The sequence below is a fragment of the Plecotus auritus genome (assembly GCF_963455305.1).
Source record: "Plecotus auritus genome assembly, chromosome: 7".
Classification (NCBI taxonomy): domain Eukaryota; kingdom Metazoa; phylum Chordata; class Mammalia; order Chiroptera; family Vespertilionidae; genus Plecotus; species Plecotus auritus.
Window position 1 is genome coordinate 160,981,561 of NC_137774.1, and position 18,942 is coordinate 161,000,502.

At 46.6% G+C, this 18,942-nt stretch overlaps 1 protein-coding gene across 1 annotated transcript in view; it reads left to right on the plus strand.

Moving 5' to 3' along the window:
- Positions 1-9,428: 9,428 nt before the first annotated feature.
- Positions 9,429-18,942, plus strand: part of RETREG1 (reticulophagy regulator 1) — a 105,589-nt gene continuing 96,075 nt past the window's right edge. Inside the window, exon 1 of the mRNA XM_080682334.1 lies at positions 9,429-9,844. Coding sequence (XP_080538460.1) covers positions 9,543-9,844 — 302 coding nt within the window. The 5' untranslated portion in view covers positions 9,429-9,542. The remainder of the gene's footprint in view (positions 9,845-18,942) is intronic.

Genomic DNA, 18,942 nt, shown 5'->3' on the forward strand with positions numbered 1-18,942 from the left:
ATGCCACTCTTTTTTATCTCTACCTGTCCTCCTCAATCAGGCTAGTGAGGAATCAGACACCCACCTCCCCTGCCCCATATGATATAGACCCGTGGTCGGCAAACCGTGGCTCGCGAGCCACATGCGGCTCTTTGGCCCCTTGAGTGTGGCTCTTCCACAAAATACCACGGCCTGGGCAAGTCTATTTTGAAGAAGTGGCGTTAGAAGTTTAAGTTTAAAAAATTTGGCTCTCAAAAGAAATTTCAATCGTTGTACTGTTGATATTTGGCTCTGTTGACTAATGAGTTTGCCGACCACTGGTCTAGATTAAGGAGCAGGCTTAATTCATAAGGTGTGTGCTAGGGCCAGGAGGCTGGTTGGGACCCACTGGGGTGCACATTCCTGGGGAAGGAGCTCCTCCCCTCCAACTCTGTCCTCTGTTCCTTATAGGGTGAGATCCAGAGCAACCCTATCACTGGGAGAACAAACTGAGGTAGGTGCATGGATGCCAGCACTTCGCAGACACTGTCTGAGAAATCCACGCCCAGCACCTGGGGAATCAGGGCCCACGGGAAGCTGGCGTTGGAAGCAGGAGCCTCTGAACCTGTGGGACCCTGACTCACATGCATCTTCTCCTTGAGAAAGGAGAAAGGCCTCCCTCCCAGCCAGAGGCTTTTACAGGCAACCCAGAATGAGCTCCCGTGGCCTTTAAAATTTTTTTATTTATTTTGGATAGTTCTGCTTGTGAAACCAGAGGACCTGGATTAGGGCAGGAATGAGTGCAAATGGGGTAGAGAAATCATCAATTTTCAATAAATTGGCCACATGCAAATATAGTAAGTAGGTCCTCACATATGTTGTTGAGTTCAGTGCCATTTTGCTATAATGTTGATGAGAAGAAAAAAAAAAATGGATTCCTGTCCAGGGCCACTGTGTGTGTGGTTTTTGCATTCTCCATTTTCTTCATGTCTGCATGGATTTCCTCCCACATCCCAGAGATGTGCACGTGAGGCGAACGGATGTGTGCCTGTTGTCCAGTCTGAGTGAGTGTGGGTGTGAGCGGCCCTCTGATGGAAGGGAGTCCTGTCCTTGCTCCCTCAGTTGCTGGGAGAGGCTCTGGTCATCCTCGACCCAGAGCTGGAATAAGATGGTTGGACTAATGATCTTACTTATTTTTATTCATCTTCCTTAAATGTAAGAATAGCTAGCATTTATTGCACTGCCTAATATTAGAAGTGTTTTGGGTCTTTATCTAAAAGTTTGATGATGTTATGTTTTGCAACCAGAAATATGCCATAGGAACTTAACTCTTGTTTATACCAGTTAATCCACGGGAAACTTGGTTTTGTTATGTATTGTTTTACTGAAAGTTGCAGTTTCCAAGAACCTATCAATGATGTTAAGTGAGGATTTACTGTAGACTGAACTTTGGACTATTTATATATGTAAAAGCCTAAGTGACCTGCTGACCAACCAACTGGTAGCTATGATGCACACTGACCACCAGGGGACAGACACTCAACACAGGAGCAGAAACCACAGGCAAGGAAACATGGAACAGACTGATGAATCTCAGAGGAAAGGGGGGGAAGGGGAGGGCGGGAAGAGATTAACCAAAGATCTTATATGCATACTAGAGGCCTGGTGCACGGATTCGTGCACCGGTGGGGTCCCTTGGCCTGGTATGTGCCCTCTTGCAATCTGGGACTCCTCGGGAGATGTTGGAGAGCCGGTTTCGGCCCAATCCCCGCAGGCCAGGCCGAGGGACCTCACGGGTGCACGATTCCGTGCACCAGCCCTCTACTATTAAATAGAACCTTAATATTCCTTTGATGGTTCAGAAGACACTTGAGTCTTGCAAAGCTGAAGGGTCCCCATGAACATCACTGGCTGTGCCATAAACACCCGGTTGTGCCATTCAAGCATGGTCTATGAGGATAACATGTGACACAGCCTGAATATGTGTTCCCAACAGGGCCTTCGGCCATTGCCCAGCCTAAAGGGGCACCTGTGTTTTGTGCCTAATTTCTAATGAACTAAACTTAGTAAGAGATGACAAGCCAAATACACACTCTGAAGGGATGCCTGTGGGATGGAAGTCTCCTAGCTACTCCATTCTATTCCACTAATCTAATTTTAACTTAGAAAATACCCTTGAGACTGGAGGCCTGATTCCGAGGCCTGGATTTAGAGACAATCACATGAGAGTTTCACCCCCTCACTCCCTCCAGGGAAGTCAGTTTAGCTCCTGGGCCCTCAGGAGGCTGGTGTGTGGAGTCTGCCACTTCCTTGGTGAAAACAAACAAACAACAAAGAAACCCACAAACTTCAGGAACTCTCCCTCTCCCCTCCCCACCTCAGAAGATTGTGCCTAAATTAGCGACTGATACTCAAAACACTCTTCCCTCTGATATGTTTATCCAAACGTCTCATCACCTTCTCTGCTCCTCATCCCCTTCTCTGCTCCGTGCAGTTGATCTGAGCTGGGCAGTGCCTCTGAACTCCTCTGGGCCTTGCCCTCCACCAAGTTCTCATATAGCCCATCCCCCTGCCTGCATCCATCTCTCGTTCATAACTCCTGCTGGTCTCTGAGCTGCAGGCCCCTGTACCCAACTGCCTAATTGACATTTTCTAGGGTGACCCAAACCTCTCCTCCTCCTCCTCTCCCATCTTAGTGAATGACAAGGAAAAGTGCCAGTATCTTTGCCAGGCTCCAGGTAATGCACTGAGCAGAAACACCTCCCTAAAACACAAACCAGCCACTTCACTCTCCTGCAGACAGCCCGCCAGTGGCCCCAAAGCTCAACTCCTTAGCTGCACACAGAGGAGGCCCTTCTGAGCATTTACCTGCTCATCTGCTGTCCCCTAATTCAGAACTATTCGTGATTTCCTCTGGGGCCAGGCCAGCTTCTCTCCTGCCCAGGCCCCAGCACATGCTCCCCACTCCCTCCCCCCAGCCGCCTTCTTCAGATTCCTTTTCCCTTGTCCATGACCTAAGCACCATGAGGGAAATAAGCAGTTCTGCTTGTCTTACTATAAGCCCCACAAACAGCCTTTGATGAATGTTTAATGATCAATGAATGGAGAAATAAGGCATGAATGAAACTAAAGTGCAATGAGGCAGAACCAGGACCAAAAAGAAGAGGTGGCAGACTAGGTTGTTGGTTTGCAACCTCAGAATTTCCCTGGGTGAAATTTGAAACTGGCCCCCTACACAGAGGGTGAGGAAATGTGCTGACCATCCCGGCTGGGAGGTGGCGGGTTTAATAAACAAGGGACCTCACTAGGCTTACCTTAGGCAACTGCAAGACAAGATCTCCACACCTGCCCGCCAGAATCTTAAGGGTTTCTTCGCAGGTTTTAACAGGGTTTAGTCCAGATGGTCTCAACAACACCTTACTCTCCCTGTGGAAACAGTGGGAGGAATGTAGATTCCAAGGACGGGGAGGAGGCGAGGAGGCTCCCATTGCCTGGGTCCAGCTGGTGGTTCAAGAGGTGGTCCCATCCCCTCTATGAATTCCTCCAGAACAGTGGCTGGTCAGCTGATTCAAGTGTAACTGCTGCAGGGTGGGATGGGGTTGGAAGTCAATGTCCTGCAGTCATCCTTGCTGAAGGTGTGTGTGTGTGTGTATGTGTACCTATGGATAAACAGTACCTTTTCAGGATATATTCTTATTGTAATGTGGCCTAAATCCTCCCTAATTAACCATTCTGAAGCCTTAAGAAAGCTCTCTTGTCTATTATTAGGGAGCAATACCTACACTGGGAGCATAGCTGGTGCACACAACTGACATTCCCTTTCACTTAGGCCAGTGGTCGGCAAACTCATTAGCCAACAGAGCCAAATATCAACAGTACAACGACTGAAATTTCTTTTGAGAGCCAAATTTTTTAAACTTAAATTTCTTCTAACGCCACTTCTTCAAAATAGACTCGCCCAGGCCGTGGTATTTTGTGGAAGAGCCACACTCAAGGGGCCAAAGAGCCGCATGTGGCTCGCGAGCCGCAATTTGCCGACCACGGACTTAGGCCATATTCCATTTGCTAAGACCAATAACTTTCATCTCTGGACTTGCCCAGGATCCGAACCCGCCAGAGAATTCTCACTCAAAAAAGCCTGCCTAGAGTCCTTTACAATCTCTGACTCCCCATCCCTGGGTGCTGGTGCCATTTGGGGCTCAGCCCATCTGGTTTCCAAATGACCTAATAAATTTATAATCCCTTACCACTTTCGGCCTGGTGCATTCCTCCTCCGGTGACCCTAACAATCCCCCAACAGAAACAGCCAATCCCTTTTGAGAGCCGGGCCTTGGAAACCAGGTACAATCTTCCTTTCCATTTCCTCCAGGTGGCTGTTGTGTGAGGTTCCTATTTATTTGTGCTTAGAGTGAACTACCTGTGTTCTCTTGGCCCAGTGACAAGAAAATGAGGGAAAGGAGTAGAGGATATGGTAAGAACAGGAGGGTAGAATTGCTTTCGTAAAATTATCAGCACAGAAATAATCTACCTGCAGGACTAGCAAACAACATAACATGTATGCATGGCTCCCTTCATTTAAGAAGTCATGGACCTGCTGACGAATTCTAACATGGAACATTTTAGGGAGAAAAATTATACTGGGGCATTTCCCTCTCATTCTAAGGCTTAGCTTAATGTGGTCTATTTGGCCTCTTGGAATGGGAATTAATTATTCATTATTTTTCTCTCCTATTACAAACTTTCTAGCTACTTTTGGAAGGGAAAGGTGAGTGGCCTCTTTTTAAGAGTTCCTATGTGTGTTTTTAGTTTCTTTGCTGGAGCTGTGTTATTTTCTAAATTTTCTCTTAGAATCAGTGGTTACAACTGTTTTGCTATCTCTACCCGCCCCCGCCCCCCGCCCTGTTTTGCTATCTCTTTTCCCCCCTTGTTTCCTTGTTTTCTTCAGATCTACATTGTCAAATCATCCGGCTCATTCATGTTAATCACTCTGTTGCCAACATTACAGAGATGCAAAATTCAGAAGAGAATCTTAAACAGCAAGGATACCCACAGGAGTTTTAAACATGACATGTTCTTGAAAATATGGGACAAGGTTTATTTTAACCACCATTAGCATCATTTTTATGTAGTCTTAGCACTGAATAAATTACTCAAGCATCACAAGATAATCAGACAAAGAAAAAACACCCAGCAATAGCACCCATTTGTATGTCTATGCCAGTGTCAACTCCTGTGACATTATTCCTTTGGCAGTAATAGTTAAGAGGTCAGAGGTGAAAAAGACAAATGAGAGCAATTAGTTCTGTTTTTATGCAGAAACAGTTTAGTGTAGCACTTTTTTCCTTAGTCATTTTAACAAAGAGAGAAAGAAAAGATTTCACATAAAGGTGGGTAGGAAGATTTATCAATTAAATAGAGGTAATAAGGTTGCAAACCACATAGAACAAATGTAGTTTAGCTTTTCCATGTCTTGGTTGTCAACAGCTTTTACTATTTCAACAGATCCTGACAATAATTAGGATTTGGGGGAGGAGGAAGGACTCTTGCAGACTGCTTCTGGAAGCATAGCCTCACTGGTTTGGACGATAGGGATGTCTGGTTCCTCGGCTCCTCTGCCCTGCATTCTCCCCTCCAGCTGTGGAGTCTAGTGAACATTTTAGAATACTGCACCCCCTGGCTTGTACCCAGTGCTACATAAAGGCCAGATTACACAGTATAGCATCATTTCTCTTTGCAAAGCTCCTCCACTAGGGCCATGAGGAGGGACTGACACCTGGAAAAGATAGATTTTCTTTTGTAAACAAATAAAAAACCCCAATTGTTTCTACATTGCTTGCTCATTGTCTGCCAGGCCACTTTCTTTTGGGTTGTCAAGGGATTCTCTCTTCAAAGGCACGTGAGAAACCCCAGAGACTCTGCATTGCCTTCATGTTAAAACCCCAACTTCCCGCCAGGAGTGGATCAGTCAAGGCCTGGGTGGTCTCTGCAAATATACAGAAGGAAATGTGCACCTCCACCTGCACCTCCACACCTTCTCTCTAGTCTGGATCTCCCAAAACAGATTACTGCCTCCTCCCCCAACTCCTTCTCTACTTCCCTCCTCCTCACAATCCAGGGTTGATGTCATCTACTCCAAAGAGCCTCCTGAAACCTGACTCCTCCACTCCTTCCCTAATTTCAGGTGCATGATTTAAGAAAGGACTCAGCACAGAGCGATTATTTCTATCACAGGCATTTTCACAATTGTTATTGGCCCTCCTTGGAATGTGAGCTTCTGGTGGGTGGAAGCCATATCCACAGAGCTTAGCAATGCATTGGGAACATAGTAGGTGCTCAATAAACCTGAGTCAAGTCAAGGAGTATACTGTTACATACATACAGTAAAGTGCACACATCTGCAATATATACACAGAGAGATAAATGTATACAATGACCACCCAGTGGAACATTATAGAACTTTCCCCAGAGGCTCCCTTACCAACAGGATTTTTACTTGTTCTGGGGATGAGCCCCATCCAGCCTGTGAGAGCAGGCTGGCTGCTAGCAGGAGACTCCAGGAGGATGTAAGATGCCCTGATTCATCAAAGGTAGAACGCTCAGGATGGAGGGAGGGGCATTTTATTCTAGAGAAAAGCATGAACAGGGGGATTAGAACTTGGACACGCCACTGCTCTCCTGTCTCCTTTCCAATCCCAGCTGTCAGAGTCCCACATGAAAGAGAGGACAAGCAGGAAGGATTTTTTGGGAGGACTTTGGCAAAGGGACTGTTGACAGGTGTGAGAGCAGGGTCAGATTGCCAATCAGGGAGATGGCACCTGGGAAACAGAAACCTTCCAGGGTTTCAAGGGTTTGAGATAAGGTGGTCACACCTGAGTGGGCGGGCAGGAGAACAAGGGGGCGTGACCATCTGATAGGTGGGAAGTGGGTAGTTGATTAGGGGTCGGGTCCACATGATAGGCCAGAAGTGCAGGGACGGAGCCACCTGATGGCCGGAAGTGGGCATGTGATCATGGGCAGGGCCACTTGATGGTCGGAAGTGGGCACCTGATCAGGGGGCTGTGTCAGGTGATCATTCAAGACCGGGGCTGAGTTTCCACCTGATGTCTGCACCCCTCTGTCTAAGGGGTCAACAGACTTCCCCTTCCAGACTGGTTTGAGGACTCTGGGGCTGCAGGCAAGACCTTGGGTAGTGACAGGCTCAGGCCCAGGCTTAGCTGATCCCTGGAGCTGCTGTGGAGCTCTGAGTGTGCTGTGCACCAAATAGGTTCTCCAGGGGATGAGAGATTCGGACACGGAGGTGGAGTGGCATCAGGGACTTGTACCAGGTGGCACCCGGGCGGAGCCACGTCTCAGAGAGGGAATGCACCGAGTTAGGGGTTTCGAAGACCCCGAATCAATTTCTTTTCCAGGTAAAACAAAATCTACCAGGGGAGCCAGGTGGGGGGAAGCCAGACACAGGGAAAATTATGGTACTTTGGAATCTAAGCCACAGCCTGGGAGGGGAGGCTGGGTGTTGTACACACAGGCCCTCGGCTAATGCAGTGGGACTCCGTCTAAGTTACCAGCTGGGAGGGAGCCCTGGACAAAGAGAGCAAGCACCAGAGGCACAGGTGTAAATAAAGGAACCTGGTCCCCTGGGGATGGAGGAGGGGGTTGGTAGGAAGGGTGGAGCCCATCAGAGCAAATGGCCACAGGGTGAGGGTGCTTACCCAGAGGTCACAGATGTAAAGGATTTACAGGCTGTGGGCAATACAGGGTTCCCATTCTAGCTCAGCCCTATTACTGCTGTGTGCCCATGAAATAGTGGCTCTTCCTCTCTGTGCTGCCATAGCCTCACCTGTACAATGGGCCACAGGTGCTGCTCATACTGCCCCACTTGCCCTGAGGGCTTTCCGCTTTCTAGTCAGCACCCCAGCCCGACCACCCTTCCCTCCCCCAGCTTTCCTGGGACTTTACAGGACCCTCTGGACTTCTTTCACGGAACCTGGACACGCCACTGCTCTCCTGTCTCCTTTCCAATCCCAGCTGTCAGAGTCCCACATGAAAGAGAGAACAAGCAGGAAGGATTTTTTGGGAGGACTTTGGCAAAGGGACTGTTGACAGGTGTGAGAGCAGGGTCAGACTGCCAATCAGGGAGATGGCACCTGGGAAACAGAAACCTTCCAGGGTTTCAAGGGTTTGGGATAAGGTGGTCACACCTGAGTGGGCAGGATAACAAGGGGGTGCGACCACCTGATAGGCCAGAAGTGGGTAGTCGATTAGGGGTCAGGGCCACAATGATAGGCTGGAAGTGGGGAGCTAATCAGAGGCGGAGCCACTGATGGCCGGAATGGGCATCTGATCAGGGGATTGGTCCAGGTGATCATTTTAGAGTGGGGCTGAGTTCCCACCTGATGTCTGCACCCCTCTGTCAAGCGGTCAACACAGTTCCCCTCTCAGACTGGTTTGAGGACCCTGGGGCTGCAGGCAAGACCTGGGGTCTGTGACAGGCTGGGGCCCAGGCTTAGCTGATCCCTGAAGCTGCCATGGAGCTCTGAGTGTGCTGTGTGTCAAATGGGTTCTCCAGGGGATTAAATAATACACATTTAAACAATGCAAATGGTGAAAAGTGAATATAAACAGTTACCCTCTTCCCACACTCATGCAGAAGTCCTGGGGCCAGTGAGGGCTGGGATGCGAGGTTTCAGGATTCCCTGTCACCCCCTCCCCATGCATGCGGTGACACAGAAGTGAGCGCAGTCCAGGTTTGCCAAACCATTTGGATACATGCAAAGTGTTCAGTCTCCGCAGGGGTTCTGGTTTCTGAGCTCCCCGCTCACCTGTACCTCTTTCCAGTACCTCCCACCAGTACCTCCCACAGACCAATGCGCATTTTGGAGCCAGAGGACTTTGCCCACAGTTGGAGAGAGGAAACGCCCACCCCCCCCCCGCCCCGCCCCACCTCCCGCCCCAATTGCTGTTACTGCGAATGTAAAAAAGAGAGGGCAAGATGCTCTTTAGTGGAGCCACATGTTTTTTTTCTTCCCTTCTCAATCCAACATTTATATTATTGCGGTTTTCGCACGCAGAGTTCTACAGACTTCTGCTGTGGCTGGGTAGGCTGTCCCTGCGGGCGCGCTGGGCCAGGGGGTCGCCGGGGGGCTGAGATCCTCTCACCCATCAGGGCTGCAGGATGCGCGAAGGTGGCCCCGCGTGAGAAAGTTAAGATGTCCAATTGATGCTGCCCGGAGCCCTGACTCCCTTTTCGATAAGTAACCGGTAGGGGGGTCCTCTCCGCCCCCTCCGCAGCTGGAAGGGAAAAGGGGGGTCACGCTCCCTGGGTCCCGGGGACCCCGCCCAGCTCGCTCCCACGACGCGACAGAGCCTTCCCAGCCCCTCGGCGCCTGCCGCCCCGCCCCGCCCCTGCGCGAACTTGGCCGCACCCACTTCCCCTGGAGGCGCCCCAGTCGCGGCCGGGCTGACGTCACAAGGCACCCAGCTCGGCGCCCCGCGGTGCGCGCCCCGTGTCGGACCCGCCGCCCTCTCGGCGCCGACACCCAGGCGCGCCCGCGCGTGCCCGTCCCCGCCTGCGAGCGCCGCTGAAGATGGCGAGTCCCGCGCCTCCGGAGTCCGCCGAGGAAGGATGCCCGGCTCGGGCTGCCGGGGAGCAGGAGCCGCCGCCCCGGGCTCCCCCCGGGGAGCTGGGGGAGAAAGCGCAGGAGGAAGGGGCGGCGGCGGTGGCCGCGGGGCCGCAGGTGACGGAGGCCGCCGGCGAGGTGGCCGCCGCGGTGACCTGGCTGCTGGGGGAGCCCGGGCTGTGGCTGGGCTGCTGCGCCAAGGAGCTCCTGAGCTGGAAGAGGCCGCTGCGCACCTTGCTCGGCTTCGCTGGGGCCAACCTACTGTTCTGGTGAGATCTCAGGGTTAAGGCGGGTGTGTGTGTGGGGTTAGGGGACGTCCAGGAGGGCAGCCGACCTTAGGGCGCTTGGGGTGAGGGTGCTCGCTGGACATTGAGGAATAAGAAGTGTCAGCCTTGCCCCACTTTCTTGGTCACCTTTCTGAGCAGGTAGACACCCACTTCAGCTCTGCTCAGATGCACTGCCTGTAAACAACTGTCATCGTGTGTGTGTGTGTGTGTGTGTGTGTGTGTGTGTGTCCTGTCTCACAGGCCAGGTCGTTGGCTGACCCGCCTGCACCTGTACCAATGGGTGTGCCCACCGTACTCCGTAACTTGGGCTTCTGCTTTCTAAAACTCGCAGGTTTTGACCTGTTTCCCCAAAGCATGCCTGAGCAATCGTGCTTGAACTTGTATTCGTTCTTGCACCCCCAGCAGGCATCTCTGGACCAGCTTAGGTACATGCTCCAGACTGCCACCTGAGATGGGCACTGAATGATTTGTTTTTCCCTTCCCGGGAGGGTTGGGTATACTGTCTTTACTCCCTGATGAGAAAACAGGAGGCAGCCAGATGGATTCTATACACCCCCACCCCGGAGGTGTACTCAGTGTGGAAAACAGTCATATTTTTAGGTGAAGTACAGAGAGAATACACAGGACAAGCCCCCAATCAACAGGTTTGTCCCTCCATATAGACCCCATCACCGGCAAGGACAGGGGAAGTGTCTGGCTCCTTCCTTGAAGGACAGCTCTGTCATCTGATGGAGGGCGGAGAAAAGCCTTCTTTGTTTGCAACCCTGTCCTCATAAGAAGCATGACCCACACGGTGCAGATGAAGCAGGGTTTAGGTAACAGATACCTTGTTATAGAGCATAGATTTCTTAACCTTAAAGTTAGGAAATAAATGCACAAGACATACATACATAGCCGTCCAGCAACTCAAAGATTTTTCTTACAGATCTGTGCTAGTCCTGGCTTTCCCTAAAAACTTGCTGTATCTTATCAGGGCCCCTGAAAGTGAATTAACTTGACTTTGGGTCTCTTTGCTATCAGCATTTCTAGAGTTTTTTTCCGAATTTCTTTATCCTGTTGTGAAGTTATGTGAGCACTCAAATAAGGAGAATATGTTGTGTTATGCTAGATGGGTTGTGTCTCACTCATTTTTCCAATGTGGGACATATTTTTAAAATCATTTTTTCTTATTTTTAAATTTTATTTATTAAAAAAAAATAGCTAATAGCCTTATAGTTCAAAAGTTTGGAGGTACAAGAGGATAGACATTTTGAAAATCTCTTTCCCATGCCTGTCTCTAGTTACCCGGTTTCCTCCCAGAGACAACCAATGTTACCTGTTTCTTTGTATCTTTCCAGATAATGCTTATTTCTGCAGATACACAATATTCTACCCATTTCTGCAGATACACAATATTCTACCCACACTGAAGAATACTGCCTGTGCTATTCCTCTGCTTAGTGTATCTTGGTGATCACTTCCTTGTTCTTTTTCAGCTGCACAGAATTCCATTGTAAGGATGTCATTAATTATTGAACCTGTGTGCTACTGATGAACTAAGTTTGTTTCTAAACTTTTGCTATCTCAGTGTTACATGTAATGGCTTTGTACATGCACTATTTTGCATATATGCAAGTATTTCTGTAGGATAAATTCCCAGAAGTGGAATTGTTGGATCAGAGGGGACATGTACTTGTAATTTTGATGGATTTCACTAAATTATTAGGCTTCCTTAGAGTTCTACCAATTTATACCTCAACCAGCAATGTGTATGACTGCTTGTTTCTCTATACCCTTGCCAACAGCATTTTATCCAACTTTATGATCTTGCAAATCAGATAGGTGAAAAGGGTATCCCACTATAGTCTTGATTTTTATTTTTCTGGGGTTGAGTATTTTTCCTATGTTCAAGGGTCATTATAATTTTCTTTTCTTTGCATTATCTGTTTATCAATAACTTTTATTCATATTTCTAGTTGAGCCATTGGGGTTTTTCCTATTGATTTGTAGGAACTCTTTTTATATTAAGGACTTTAGCCTAATTTCTGTAATATGAGTTGCAAACATTTTTTCCTATGATGTATTCTTAATAACCTCTATTGAATGACTTCTGCATAAAATAATTGAAGGCATATGTGGCATTATTCGAGTGATGTCTTCTATCCATTTGGTTTTATGAGTTCTTTGGAGAGGCAAACAATGACCAGGCCTTCAACCCATTTATATCTTTGATCATCTCTTTCATTTCTTCCCAGTTTGCAGTGTCTACATTCCATGCATGTATTTTCTTTGATAGAAAAATAATAGTATTGCTTTTTAAATTCTGAAATATTTGTTAATTGGAATTTCTGACTTATTTATTAATTTCATTAAAATTTTGGACTTTTCCCCTTTGTTGTTCCTGGGGTTAAACACTTTTTGAGGACATCATTTCCTTTAAATAGTGTACTTTTTGTTGTTGTTGATAATTCTCACTTGAGAATATTTTTTTCATTGATTTTAAGAGAGGATGTAAGGGAGGGGAAAGAGAGAAAGAGAGAGAGGGAGAGAGAGAAACATAGATGTGAGAGAGACACAATGATTGGTTGCCTCCCACACGAGTCCCAACCAGAGCTGGGGATTGAGCCTGCAAACTAGGTACATGCTTTTGACTGGAATCGAACCCAGGATCCTTCAGTCCTTAGGCCGACACTTTATCCACTGAGCCAAACTGGTTAGGGCATAAGTAGTGTAGTTCTTATTAAGTGATCTTAAATGATGATGTTAAAACATTCTGTGTCCCAGTCACTCTAAAGCTCCATATTTGTAATGAGAAAAACAAAAAGATCAAGGTTAGAAATAAGAGGACCCCAAATCTTATCTTAAGCGAGAGTGATGATGTTTGTACTTTAATTAGTATTATTTCATTTTTGTGGAGACCAACTTTTCAAACATAGATTTTTGAATGATTTAATACCTGGTACCAGCAGTAGCTTTCAGGATTTTGGGTTTGAATACAAAAGCTCTAATATATATTGCCTGCCCATTATCTGCAAGATTTTAGTACTGTGAACTACAAAAACCAACATCGAGGTATGGCCTTAACAGCTACAACTCAAGGCTGTGTGAAGCAAGTATGTTAGAAGAGTCAGAGAAACGCCCAGCTGGTGTGGCTCAGTGGTTGAGCATCAACATATGAACCAGGAGGTCACGGTTTGATTCCTAGTCAGGATACATGCCCGGGTTGTGGGCTTGATCCCTAGTGTGGGGCATTAGGCAGCTAATCAATAATTCTCTCTCATCATTGATGTTTCTATCTCTCTCCCTCTCCCTTCCTCTCTGAAATCAATACAAATATATTTTTTAAAAAAAAGAGTCAGAGAAAGGGTAGGTTATCCTGATGCAGTTTCAGGGGAGTGGTGGCATTGTGGACAGAAGAGGTTGTGGGGTCTTCTTGGACCGATCTTGATGGATAGGAATGTTTTGGGTAGATCTAGTACATGGTCAGCAGCCTTCCAGCCCTTAGGAACTGTACCTGATGTTTCAATCAGTATTGCCAAACTGATGTAATGGCACACGGATTGGTAGAGAAAAGTGGGGAAAATGAGACTGGCTAGGTGTTTTGGAAACACATTTTGGGGCAATGGTTTCCTTGAATGTCATGTTATGTGTATGGACTTGTCTTTTCTTTAGACAATGGGGATAAAACAAAAGCCACCTCATTAATGTATCCGTGAATATTATAATGGGTAAGTAAATCATAGTCCATTTTTTCCTGCCATCCCCCAAGTACTGTATAACAAATAAGCTACAGTGATAGGCAACAACATGGATGAGTTTTAAAAATGTAATTTTGGGCAGAGGAAGCACACAGTAATATGTGCAGAATGATTCAGTTTTTTAAAAGTTTCAAAATGTGCAAAGCTGCACAGTATTGATTGGGGATATATACATAGGAGATAAGAAAGACATTCTTATTCCTGAAAGCAAGAGAGTGGTTGTTCCTGGGAGGAGTGAGAAGGTGTGATCACAGAGGGACATGTGGAAGGTTCTGGGGAAAGGCAGTGTTCTATTTTCTGACTTGGGTTGCGATTACATAGTGTTCAAGTTATAAGTATTTTATATCTGTGTGTGTATGTATTCTTATCTATTATCTATGTATCTTATGGAAAATACTAACGTATTAAATTATGCTAAGAAACAGTATTCACTCAGAGCTCCGAGGAGTTTGATAAAATGCAGACCACATGCAGTGTTTGCTTCAAGGACAGCATTTCCACAATAGATGGGGTAGCACTTAATAGTAGTCTGAGGGCTGTGTCTCCCTTATTGTATCAATGAGGGACATGTTTTTAAATTCTTTCTCTTAAAAAATTAAATTTTATTTATTTTCAAAAAAATTAGCTAATACCGCCTCACAGTTCAAAAGTTTAAAAGTACAATGGGGCCAACAGTTTGAAGATCTCTTTTCCCACGCCTGTCCCTGGCTACAGTTTCTTCCCAGAGGCGATCAGTGACACCCGATGGTAAACACAACATAAAATGGAATGAACCCAATGAAACGGAAAATGCCCATTTGGTTTTGGTTTTAAAGAATTAACTCTTTGCAGTATACCATCAATAAAGTGCATAGATTCTTAAGTGTACAGTCCAATGTCACTCCTGTGTAACAAAGGCAACCAAGATCCAGGCCATTCATTCCATCACCCCAAAAGATTTCCTGTCAGTATCCACCCTGGGGACTGACCTGCTTTCCATCACCACAGATTATTTTTGTCTTCCCTAAAGTTTCACATAAATGATACCATCTATTATGATGTCTTTTGTGTCTGCCTTTGTTTGCTCAGCATACAGTTTTGAGATTCACCCCGTTGTGCATATCAGTTATTTTTTTTCCTTTTTGTTGTTGACCAGGATGCCACTTCAGGGATATTCCACGATTTATTTATTCACTTGTCAGTTGATGTTCATTTGGGTTGTTCTCAGGATTGGCTATCATGAATAAAGTTATTGAAAAAAATTCCGACAGAAGTCTTTGTGTGAAATGTCTGGTTTTGGTGAGAGGAGTGGCAAGCTCTGACGCATGTTTTCTGTGGCCACATGACAGTTGCCTTGGACAGGCAAGGGTTGGAGCAAAAGGCCCCTATTCTCAGTCTCCTGGCGGGTCACAGTGCTGAAATTGGATGCCTTCCAACGCAGCCTCCCTCTTGGGGCATGCTGTCTCTGCAGCCTAGAAAGTGCCCTGGTGTGATTTAGCATTGAACCCACAGTTGGAGGCTTGGCATACAGAAAAGTCTATGCCTTGGGCTTTTTCCTTAGAGCATCTGGCATTGCATGACAACATTACCCTCCATGGGTGTGAATAGTAAAACTGGAAGAACGAGATTTGCCTGAGGTGACCACACAAGGGCAGGAGACCTTGGATACTATGCCTTTTGTGACGTCTCAGGCTAGGCACCTGTGTAATCTGGAATGCCCAGGACCCACTGGGAGTCCTTGGAGTGCTGGCGTTGATTTGGAAGGTTGCAGGATCCAACACACACTTGGTGTCAAGAGTCCCTCTATACCATCACTGATGGTTCCTCCAGCTTGTTAGAGGAAGGCTGAAAGGGCTGAGCTTAGAAGGGCGTGGGGACGGGGGGAAAGGTAGGCGTGCCTGTAGTGGACGTGGCCAGGAGTCATGGGACAGTGGTGACTAATACCTCTTTGAAGGAGGAACGGTCTACTGAGATTGAGAAGGTTGAGTGAGGACGAGGCTGGCTATATCTTTCATGGGGAAGGATAGCAGGAAATCACAAATAATTGGGGGGAAATGCTGGATGACATTGATTTCCTGGCTTTATTTATGTCTGGCCATTTCTATAGTGAATATGTTTTTATCAGGTCCCTGTATTTTCATCTTTGTCCTCATAGACCAATTTTTTTCAAGCTGCATTTTTTTTATGGAATAGTGCTAACTTTAGTATGGTGGCCACCTCTAGGCTGTTCTGTATTAGTAGTCAGTATTGTTCGGGAAATTATAGAAGCGAGCTCAAAAGTGTCCGTAGTATCTACAGCTCTTTACATACATGCTTTTAGAAGCATAAAACTCTTAAGTGTTTTTCAAAGATTCTTCAGGAACATTTTCATTTTCTTTTCTTTTAAATATAGTTGTATTGATTTCAGAGAGGAAGGGAGAGGGAGAAAGAGATAGAAACATCAGTGATGAGAGAGAATCATCGATGGGCTGCCTCCTGCACACCCCACAAGGAATTGAGCCTGCAACCCAGGCATGTGCCCTGACCAGAAATCGAATCGGTGACCTCCTGGTTCATGGGTTGAAGCTCAAACACTGAGCCATGCCGGCTGGGCAAGATTTTCATTTTCTACATGCTTTCTTCTCTGCTCATTTCAGTTTATTAGGGAAGGAAATGTTTGTCTCTTGGGGATGAAGGCAGCACTACCTAAATGAAAACACGCTGGGTGAGGTGTGGCCACTTACATGCTCCAGGCGGAGTCTCCAAACTGGGAGAAGGAGCTGCAGCCACCCAGGGGCCAGCCGGCCTCCCCTCTCTGCCCAGACACTGAGCGAACCTTTCATAGGAAAGATGAATAGATGACGCCAGCACTCACTCAAGTTGTGGCCACGCCTGGGTTACTGGATACACCGATTTGGCTGCTGTGTAACAAGCCGGTGTTCTTTTGACAAATTTGGGGGCACACTTTCTGTGGCCTTACATGACTTCACTTGGGGATACCCGCAGTGATCATTGATTTTAACAATGACCATTGATTGGGCTCCTGCTTTGGGGCGCTTGGCATAGTTATTATTTATTTCTCACACCACCCAGCAAGGGGTCATTGTCCCATTTTGCAGAGGGGAACATTGAGGTTCAGGGCATTTAAGCCACGTGCCCCAAGGTGACAGTATGTGGCAGAGCTTGGATTCCAACCAGGCTTTTGTACATTTTCCCCCTATCAGCTAGAGCCTACTGCAAGGGGAGGCTGCAGCATAAAATGAGTGTGATGTTATATGGCTTATCCCATATGTCTTCTACAGGACCGAGTGAATTTACTTCTCAAAACATCGCTGCCCCCCACATAGCTGGCTGTCTCTTATCTGCTTTCAGGAAAGAAGTTGATTTATTTTTCCAAGTAAAATTTCATCACTAACCGCAGCTCCACTCCATCACCTTTGTTTTCTGTTTTCCAGCGTTAATTGCAAAATCCAGAGTGCATCTCTCTGAGTTGTCAGGTGGTCCAGCTTCATCATGTTTGGGTGCCCTTTTGTGTTTGCCCTTTTGACAGGAGGATGGCCCTTTCTCTCCAGGTAAAAGGTCCTGTGGACCCCTGCATCTTCTCAGGTGGCTGTGCCACTTGATGGTGTCGAATAGCACCTAAAACATGTGTCCTTTGGGCTGTGAGCCTGGGTGCGTTTAGTGTTGGGGATGGCATCCTGTCTTTAAGGAGCGCTTCTGCCATACCCTGGGGGAGGGGAGCTGGGCTGTTGGCCAGCATTCACGGTGGTGTCTTTATTGACAGAGCAGGGGAGGATGTTCGGGGACCCGGATCCCCTGCTCCTCTGGCCCATCTGCAGAGCCTCCCTGCTCTGTCTGAAGCTCTTTCTGGCCCCGAGCCTGCTCCTTCCGCCTCTGAGGCTCTGCCTGTGTCCAGCATGTCACCCACAGCCCCTTCATTGGCGTCAGTCCGTAGTCACCTCAGTGGGTCATCCCTGCCACCTTCTCTGGGTCTTGCCTGTTAATTTCAATATTTAGATCTGCTTGTATTTTTCATGGTACCTGGAACAATTTGAAGGTATTTTATTTTTCTGTGGGTTTGTTTTTCTAGTTTTTAGAAACTTAGTAAAACTCTGTTGACAACCAATTACATCAAAAGAAAAAATTAAAGCTACATTTACAGAATATGTAGTAAATTATGTGGAAAGTACTGCATATGAAAGTCAGTCACTCTCTGTCTACACATACATGCATGCTTTCTCTTTTTCGCTGTCTTTCAGATCAATCAATCCCAACTGACTTTTTTTTTTTTTTTTTTTCAAATTTTTATTAAGGTATTATATGTGTACATATCTTACCATTGCCCCCCACCCCCACCCCACTCCCATACATGCCCTCACCCCCCAATGTTTTGCATCCGTTGGTTACTCTTATATACATGCATATAAGTCCTTCAGTTGATCTCTTATTTCCCCCACCTCTCCCTAACCTTACCACTGTAATTTGACAGTCTGTTAGATGCTTTACTGCCTCTGTAACTATCTTTTTGTTCATCAGTTTATAATGTTTTTCATTATCCCCAAATGAGTGGGATCATGTGGTATTTTTCTTTCATTGACTGGCTTATTTCACTTAGCATAATGTTCTCTAATTCCATCCAAGTGCCTACAAATGGTAGTAATTCCTTCTTTTTTACGGCAGCATAGTATTCCATTGTGTAGATGTACCATAGTTTTCTGATCCAGTCATCTGCTGATGGGCACCTAGGCTGTTTCCAAATCTTAGCTATTGTAAATTGTGCTGCTATGAACATAGGGGTGCATATATCCTTTCTGATTGGTGTTTCTGGTTTCTTAGGATATATTCCTAGGAGTGGGATTACTGGGTCAAATGGGAGTTCCATTTTCAGTTTTTTGAGGAAACTCCATACTGTTCTCCACAGTGGCTGCACCAGTCTGCATTCCCACCAGCAGTGCACGAGGGTTCCTTTTTCTCCGCATCCTCGCCAACACTTGTCGTTTGTTGATTTGTTGATGATAGCCATTCTGACAGGTGTGAGATGGTATCGCATTGTTGTTTTGATTTGCATCTCTCGGATAATTAGTGACTTTGAGCATGTTTTCATGTGTCTCTTGGCCTTCCTTCTGTCTTCTTTCGAAAAGCTTCTATTTAGGTCCGTTGCCCATTTTTTTATTGGATCCTTTATCTTCCTTTTATTAAGTTGTATAAGCTGCCTGTAGATGTTGGAAATTAAACCTTTATCAGTGATACCATTTGCAAATATGTTCTCCCATACAGTGGGGTTTCTTGTTGTTTTGTTGATGGTTTCTTTTGCTGTGCAAAAGCTTTTTATTTTGATGTAGTCCCATTTGTTTATTTTCTGTTTGGCTTCCATTGCCCTAGGGG